We start from the raw sequence: 8692 nt of genomic DNA, 5'->3' as shown, positions 1-8692 counted from the left end.
GGCAGCAAAAAAACACAGCATTCCAAGAAAAACACTTGCTACCCACAGTAAAATTTGGTGGAGGTTCCATCATGCTTTGGGGCTGTGTGGCCAATGCCGGCACCGGGAATCTTGTTAAAGTTGAGGGACGCATGGATTCCACTCAGTATCAGCAGATTATTGACAATAATGTTCAAGAATCAGTGATAAAGTTGAAGTTACGTAGGGGATGGATCTTTCAGCAAGACAATGATCCAAAATACCGCTCCAAATCTACTCAGGCATTCATGCAGAGGAACAATTACAATGTTCTGGAATGGCCATCCCAGTCCCCAGACTTGAATATCATTGAACATCTGTGGGATCATTTGAAGAGGGCTGTCCATGCTCGGCGACCATCAAACTTAACTGAACTGGAATTGTTTTGTAAAGAGGAATGGTCAAAAATACCTTCATCCAGGATCCAGGAACTCATTAAAAGCTACAGGAAGCGACTAGAGGCTGTTATTTTTGCAAAAGGAGGATCAACTGAATATTAATGTCACTTTTCTGGTGAGGTGCCCATACTTATGCACCTGTCAAATTTTGTTTGAATGCAGATTGCACATTTTCTGTTAGTACAATAAACCTCATTTCAAGGCAGAAACATTACTGTGTCCAACAGTTATTACATATATCAAACTGAAATAGCTGTTGCAAAAACACCAATTTTTATAAAGCATTAAGCTTAAGATTAATAGGGGTGTCCAAACTTTTTCATATAACTGTATATATACCTATCGATATATATATATATATATATATATGATGTATATTGCAGTACCAGATGGCCCTTCTTGAAGAATTATTAAAAAAAATCCCATCTGACAAAGCTGGCGGCAAAGGTCACAGTTTCTTGAACAACCGAGGAGTACTGGTAAGGGAGAAAAAGCAGATGCAGGGGAACGCTGTCAAAGGTCTGGGACAATTTTCTCAGACCCTCCCAGTGCTCAGGCCTTGATGTACCAGTTACTGTGACAAGGAGGGAAAAGTTTTGGAAGAAGCTGAAGGACTACCTTGACGACCGTACCAGCGTCCTCCATGATTCCTCTGTGCCTTACAACTATTGGGTATCCAAGCTGGACATGTGGTATGAACTGTCTCTCTACGCCTTGTAGGTCCTGGCCACTAGCATTTTGTAAGAGATGGCTTTTAGTGCCACCGGGGGCATTATAACATATACGCAATAACAGTATAGGAGACCCACTCCTTAATAATGGGAAGGCCAATTCAAATCGATTGAATATTCTACAATATTACCTCTCTTATATGAAATTGCTTACGGGTGAGCTATCGCAGTATGGATAGCGTATTACACCAATCCAGCCAGGCATTATTGCCTTATACTGCGTACTGCTGCTATTGCAGAAAAAAAAAAACTAGAAATAGATTCCATTCCCTATTGATACCGCTGTTAGCTGCATTTACAATAGGGACAGGTGCAAGGTATCAGCTGGAGATGAGTGTTGTTCATGGTCATCGAATACATCTCTTCCACAGTGCATTACTTGATAGTTTCATGCACTCATTGACCGATTCATATTTTTTAACTGTGATCTGTAATTAAAAATTGATGAAAGCAGACAGGGTTGCTTGTGTTCCTTCACAGTTTTGTGGTGCAACGTAACAAAAAAAACCTCTTAGAAGCCTTTTAAATTCTATTTTATATTGTACTATACTACCTCTCTTATCTGAGATTCGTGTACGGGTGACCTATAGCAGTTGGGATAGAGTCTTACAGGCATCTAGTCATGGATTATTGTATTATACTCCGTGCTGAAAAAAAAAATTCTATTCCCATTGATAATGAAGGATTGATGGTATTATCAGCTGGAAATAAGTGTTCATTCTGGTCGCATACATCCCTACAACAATCCATAGCTTGATACATTTTTTCCATGCATTCGTTGATCGATTCATAATTTTTAACGGTGATCTGTAATTAGAAAATCATGAAAGCAGACAGGGTTGCTTGCGTTCCTTCACAGTTTGGTGGTGCAACGTACCAAAAAAAAACCTCTTAGAAGCCTTTTAAATTCTATTTTATATTGTACTATATTACCTCTCTTATCTGAGATTTGTGTACGGGTGACCTATAGCAGTGGGGATCAAAAATTCTAGGTGTGAACATAGCCCATTTTTGATTTTGGTTACTTATTTTGCCTTATATATAAGTAATTACACTGGAAAAATGTTTTAACATTTTTTCCAGGAAAATCAATTTTTGCTTAGTTTTTTATGTTTTTTTTATGTTTTATTGTAAGTCCGTAAAAGTGGCGTAATACTCTGACAACATTGTTGTACACACCAGTGACCTGGGAGTCAGATGCCGCCAGGCGTCTTCCCCATGCTGTTCCCATGTCATTTGAGCACTGTTTCCATCGATTTGACCAATTTTTAGGCCCTCCTCCAGACCTCCGGGGGGGAGTGGGGTGTCAGCCCCAAAAAATGCTCAAGTTTCCCATTGATTTACGTTAGGCTCGATACTCAGGTCGAGCATCCGAGCATTACGATTTGCTCGACCCGTGCAACTAGCACCCGAGCATTTTAGTGCTCGCACATCACTACTCAGAAGGTGTCCTATGATACTTGGCAGAATGATATTATATTTTGTAAGTTGAGTGCTGGAGGTCTCCATGGATGGGATTTATTTTTCCAAACATCCAACAGGCACTCGAGTGGAGAAAGAGCTGAAGAATTTGGTTGCCAGGTTACCACCTTACACTCATCATCAGGTTCCTCAAACTATTCCTGAACATTATGTGGATTAAAAGAGGCTACTTCCTTAGAGAAAACTGTTGCCATGAAAACTGTACCAAGTTTCCAAGAATATTTAGGTAGGTGCTAAACTAACGCTCACAAAAATGCTAGGACACACGGTTTTCTAGTAGAACACTGCCCAGAGCATCACTGCCTCAGCCAGCTTACCTTTTTTCCATAATGCATTCAGGTCCTCTCCCTTCCCCAAATGACACATGCGCGCCTGGACAGTCACACAATGTAATAACCAAAATGACTCCGACCAGACCACCTTCTTTCAATGCTCCATGGTCTAACTCTAATAGTCATTTGCCCATAAAAAAGCATTTTCAATGGGGAATGTGGTCAGCTTGGATAGTAAGTTCCATCCGCAGAAACCTGTAATGCACCGTATGTTCTAATGCCTTTTTGGCAAATTCGTCCTTAAACTGATAAAATAACAAAATCATCTGATACTCATCCTCCATGGGTCCAGAGTTTTGTCTCTGCCACTGCTCCAGTGATTGGACGCTGCAATGGTGATATCATGTGCACCACTGAGCTTAGTGTCTCGTACAATCTACATTAGCGGAGTCGCTGAGCTCCGTTATATGCATTGTACAGTAGAGGTGACATCACTGTTGCAGACTGTACACGATCACTAGCGTAGTAGCAAAGATGCAATACTGAACCTGGGGAGGACGAGTAAATAAGCCAACTTGGTTATTTTGGTCATGGTAAGGATGAGTTTGTACAAGAAGTTGCAAGGGGAAAAACCCTTTTAATGAACAAGGTAAAGCCTAAATAAGGGCTGGATACAGGAGCAATCCCATCAAGTGACAGGGAGAATAGCAATCGCTTTGGTTTATGTTTTTTTTTCCCTTTGATATAATTCCCATTTTTCGTTAACAAAAAATATGAAAATGCAGAAATAATGAAGACCAGAGACATTGTTTAGGTGCACTGTGGATTTATTAATGCAATCAAGAAATCAATAATTATTTAAAAAAATTATTTGTTAAACTAATAACTGATGGCAAATCTGTAGCTACTCGCGTCTGAAAATTCTCAGTCTTGTTCGCAATAAGAATATTAACACCACAGTGCAAGGCAATTCTTTAGAAAAATATACCACTTCCGTGAAAACAGCTGCAGTATTCCTTTCTTTTGTGGGAATCTCATGGTGGGGATCTGGTGGATTACAAATAAGCATTAGATAATACATTGGGAAATGGAAAGAAACTCAAGCAACAGCTATTCTATAAATATATAGATTTTTATTTCTAGAAATCATTAAAGTGCATGACTGTAGTGTATATGTAAATAAATGTATTTTATTGGAAGAAAATAGCATCTTGCTCAATTTGAAGTTTTGTTTCTAATCATCCTGCCTTCAAAATATCTCCCATTAAAAAAAAGTCTATCAAGAGCAAACCAGTAAATGCTAGACATGGAGAAGGAGGTAGGCAGGAGAAGCTGCAGTACTATCTCTTAAGAGTGATCTGTGAAGCTCGTGTTGTGAGAAAGGAAATGGCAAGTCACAGGAGCAAATAGCAGAATTCTAACATCACATCTAGAAGAGCCCAGCAAAAAGTTAAAAAGAAGAAAAAAAAAAGTACTCCCCACTCTGCTCACCCCTACAGCCCTTGTCTGCTTCTCCAGCCGTGAGCAGGCCCTGTGAGGTCACTGTGCATGCGTGGTGGCATATAAGGACTGCGGCCAGAAGTCCCGGCCAAAAAGTTCTCCCTCTAAGCTGGGACTTCCGGCTGTGAGAAAGCTCAGCCAAGTCACTGAGCATGTGCAATGACCGCTGTGGCCAGCTCACGGCTAGAAGTCCCGACTTACAATATACACTGGGCTGGTGATGTAGTGTGATGGATGCGTGGAGACCTGCAAAGTGGGCAGGGAAAAGCGAGGGCAGGCAGAGAGGTGAGCAGTGAGTTGAGTTTTTCTTTCTTACAATAATTATGCCCCAGGGACTTAAAAAGAGACCCCAGAGCATAATGGGGAACATTCAATATACAGAGAATGAATTAGCTGTGAATCAAGTTTCCCAGTAAAAGCCGCGCAATTCGGAAAATTCAAATTTTGTCACATCTGCTCATCTCTAGTTGCAACACAGCTTTTTTGTGTATAATAAGTATACTTCAAAAAGCACAAAATATCTATACAAGATATCTATTCAAATGTAATGTAAACCCTTCCAATTTTACATGAATGTATGTAACTGCTGTAACAATGGCTACAAAGAAGCAATGAATTTCTATTGCATCTATTAAAATGGTTTTCACCTTAACAGTCAGTTCCGCGCTCTGGGTGGTTGATAAAACTGTTGAGTGGGTCTAGTAGATCTCCTCGGTTGTCCATCACCTCCTCTGCGGAAGTCAAGTGAATCTCCATATTCCCCTTCTTCTTCCTAAAACAAAAGGTTTTGCAAAATGAATGGTCAACCCCTTAAATATATCTACCCACAAAATGTAACACATAAATTATATGGATAGTGTAGAGTTCTAATGATCTAATCTAGGCTAGTAACGGTGATAAAGTGACATCCTCTACAAATAGAGGAAAGAAGTTAATCATAGATGGAGATTCTTGACTGTTAGAGCAGCGAAATATAGAAATCGATAATATACAATGCTGACAATCTTCTGAGCTGATTTATTACCAAAATCAAGATTCAACTGGAGACTCATTGCAACGTCACTCGCTTAAAGATTCATTAGCAGAGGTGACACAAAAAACAACCAATGCGTTTCAAAGAACACTGTTCCTCTTTGTCAGGCTACCAGCTACGCATTGTCAGTAATTTAGCTCATCTCGGCTACAGTACCATTGGGTGAGTAATGTCACATGCCATCTTGGGGAAATTGCACGTGTGGTAACCAGGGACGCTACTGGCTCGAGCGCCCTGTATCAACTTCCACTGTGACACACAGGATATCGGAGGAGACTTTTCTAATTGTAGATGGATCACACAAGGAACTTTGATCCATCAACTTCATAGGAAGGGCAATCATTGGCACAGTAAGTGTGACCATTAATACATATAGTTGCTTTTAGATAAACAGTCTGAATATCCTATATTCAGAGATTCTTGATGTCCCGTTCTCTATACCACTGGTCACTACTATACTCATTCACTTATAGCCAGGCAGTAGTACTTTCTTTATTTTAGTGCTGCTATTTTTTTATGAGACTATGCTCATGTTTCTTATACGATCACCAGCAGCTGCTTATAGCTGTTTATTTGGCACCAGTGTATATAATCGCTTTGCTTTGTTACAAAAATGCTTTGCAGCCTGAAATACATGAACTTTCTCTGTATTGTATGGTACACATGGGCAAGACTGTACAGTTTACACTAACCCTATACAGCAACTATAAGAAAAATGCATCCCAAACAAGTTCATGTCAATTCAAGAGTCAAAGCCCAAAAAAATATTTTTGGAAAAGAATTTCAGAGAAAAACTAGAACAGTGAGAAATAAAATTGACCAACGTCGTAACTTCAAGGAGCCAATAACAATTCATCTAAATGAAAGCAAATTTTCCTTCTAATTGCAAAATATGTCGGAATACAGAGTACTGAAAAGAACATGTAAGGCATCGTCACATGGGGCGGACACAATATGGATTTTCAATATTACACAAGCAGCAAAATGGAAGAGATTTTACGAATCTTACCCAATCTCTGCAAAAAATAAAAATACACAGCAGAAATTGACTTATCGTGCGTATTTGAAATTTGCAGCATGTTAATTTATGAGGCAGATTTTCACAGAGACCATGAACCTTTGCAATGGCTTGTGGTAAAATCTGCAGTAAATTGGCATGTAACATAAGCAAAATCCACAGATAAAAATCCACAATGGAAATTTTGTGTATCCACACAGTTGGATAGGAGCAGCTAACATTCTGACCAGCCAGCTTTCTATTAGTGCTGTAAGCATAGTCCATTTAAATTAATATTTGATTTTCCTTTGAGATGCTACAAAATAACCAACCTGGAAACAGACCACTAGATGAAGCAAAGCTATTAGTTTTTTTTAAATGCTGCTAAATCGGTCTTTGAAGTTTCTAGGGCTAATAAATAAGACCGCCGTTCTATATTTCAGCATTTCATTTCCATTAACTAGGGCTTCACAAACTGCTCGTCAGCAGCAGAATGTCAGATACAGCGAATCACCAAAAATGCTACATTAAAATGTAACCACTATAAATGCTTGCAATATTACATATATAAGGTACACTGACACATACTGCACAAATAAGACCGATAGAATGCTTTGAAGCTATGCTAGTCTGCCTTTTTGAATCATGTGTACATATGGACATTTGCGTTTCTTATTTGAGACTGATGCATATGGCGATAATGTGCCGAGACACAAATGCCAATAAAAAGAGGTGAACTTCAACTTGCCGGGTTAATGTCAAAGCACAGTACCATAATATATGAATGTAGACATAATCGGGTCAGAAAGCACAGTATCACAGTCAATCTGGACAAATATAGCAACTGGCAGAGAAGCCAATCTCTAGAGCCCTGTGATTACATAATAGAGTTGTTGGTGTCTACTTCCACTTCAGCAACAGAACACCAGGGATAACGCTACAAGAAAATGGTTAAAAATAAGCCTTTATGTCTGTAGTAACAAACATATGATGCAAGTTAGAAAACCAACTAGGTGGAACTTCCAAATTACTGACACATGGAAGAATATAAGAACTATTATGCTACAGTTCATATTGAGTTTTTCTTACATTACATTTCATGCAGCACTATAACTTATGAGCAGCTTATTTCATGCAGCACCATCACTTAAGAGCAGCTCACTTCATGCAGCACTAGAACTTATGAGCAGCTCACTTCATGCAGCACTATAACTTATGAGCAGCTTATTTCATGCAGCACTATAACTTATGAGCAGCTCACTTCATGCAGCACTAGAACTTATGAGCAGCTCACTTCAGGCAGCACTATCACTTATGAGCAGCTCACTTCAGGCAGCACTATCACTTATGAGCAGCTCACTTCATGCAGCACTATAACTTATGAGCAGCTCACTTCATGCAGCACTATAACTTATGAGCAGCTCACTTCAGGCAGCACTATCACTTATGAGCAGCTCACTTCATGCAGCACTATAACTTATGAGCAGCTCACTTCAGGCAGCACTATCACTTATGAGCAGCTCACTTCATGCAGCACTATAACTTATGAGCAGCTCACTTCATGCAGCACTAGAACTTATGAGCAGCTCACTTCAGGCAGCACTATCACTTATGAGCAGCTCACTTCAGGCAGCACTATAACTTATGAGCAGCTCATTTTATGCAGCACTAGAACTTATGAGCAGCTCACTTCATGCAGCACTAGAACTTATGAGCAGCTCATTTTATGCAGCACTAGAACTTATGAGCAGCTCACTTCATGCAGCACTATAACTTATGAGCAGCTCACTTCATGCAGCACTATCACTTATGAGCAGCTCACTTCAGGCAGCACTATCACTTATGAGCAGCTCACTTCATGCAGCACTATAACTTATGAGCAGCTCTCTTCATGCAGCACTATAACTTATGAGCAGCTCACTTCATGCAGCACTAGAACTTATGAGACGCTCACTTCAGGCAGCAGGATCAGTTATGAGCAGCTCTCTTCAGGCAGAACTATCACTTATTAGCAGCTCACTTCAGGCATCAATATAACTTATGAGCAGCTCACTTCAGGCAGCACTATAACTTATGAGCAGCTCACTTCAGGCAGCACTATCACTTATGAGCAGCTCTCTTCAGGCAGAACTATCACTTATTAGCAGCTCTCTTCAGGCAGAACTATCACTTATTAGCAGCTCACTTCAGGCAGTACGATCACTTATGAGCAGCTCATTCAGGCACCACTATAACTTATGAGCAGCTCATTTCACACAGCA

General features: G+C 39.9%; 1 protein-coding gene across 1 annotated transcript in view; it reads right to left on the bottom strand.

Moving 5' to 3' along the window:
- Nucleotides 1-3782: 3782 nt before the first annotated feature.
- Nucleotides 3783-8692, bottom strand: part of TDRD3 (tudor domain containing 3) — a 407068-nt gene continuing 402158 nt past the window's right edge. The window contains exons 13-14 of the mRNA XM_073663947.1: nt 5049-5173; nt 3783-3948 (exon numbers count right to left, since the gene is read on the bottom strand). Of these exons, the coding sequence (XP_073520048.1) occupies nt 5057-5173 (117 nt within the window). The 3' untranslated portion in view covers nt 3783-3948; nt 5049-5056. The remainder of the gene's footprint in view (nt 3949-5048; nt 5174-8692) is intronic.

The sequence above is a fragment of the Phyllobates terribilis genome, unplaced genomic scaffold (genome assembly GCF_046119375.1).
Source record: "Phyllobates terribilis strain yellow unplaced genomic scaffold, ASM4611937v1 Scaffold_2__4_contigs__length_985480577, whole genome shotgun sequence".
In the NCBI taxonomy this organism is placed as follows: Eukaryota; Metazoa; Chordata; class Amphibia; order Anura; family Dendrobatidae; genus Phyllobates; species Phyllobates terribilis.
Note: the sequence above shows the minus strand (reverse complement) of the source record. Positions and strands in the feature narration are given on the sequence as shown.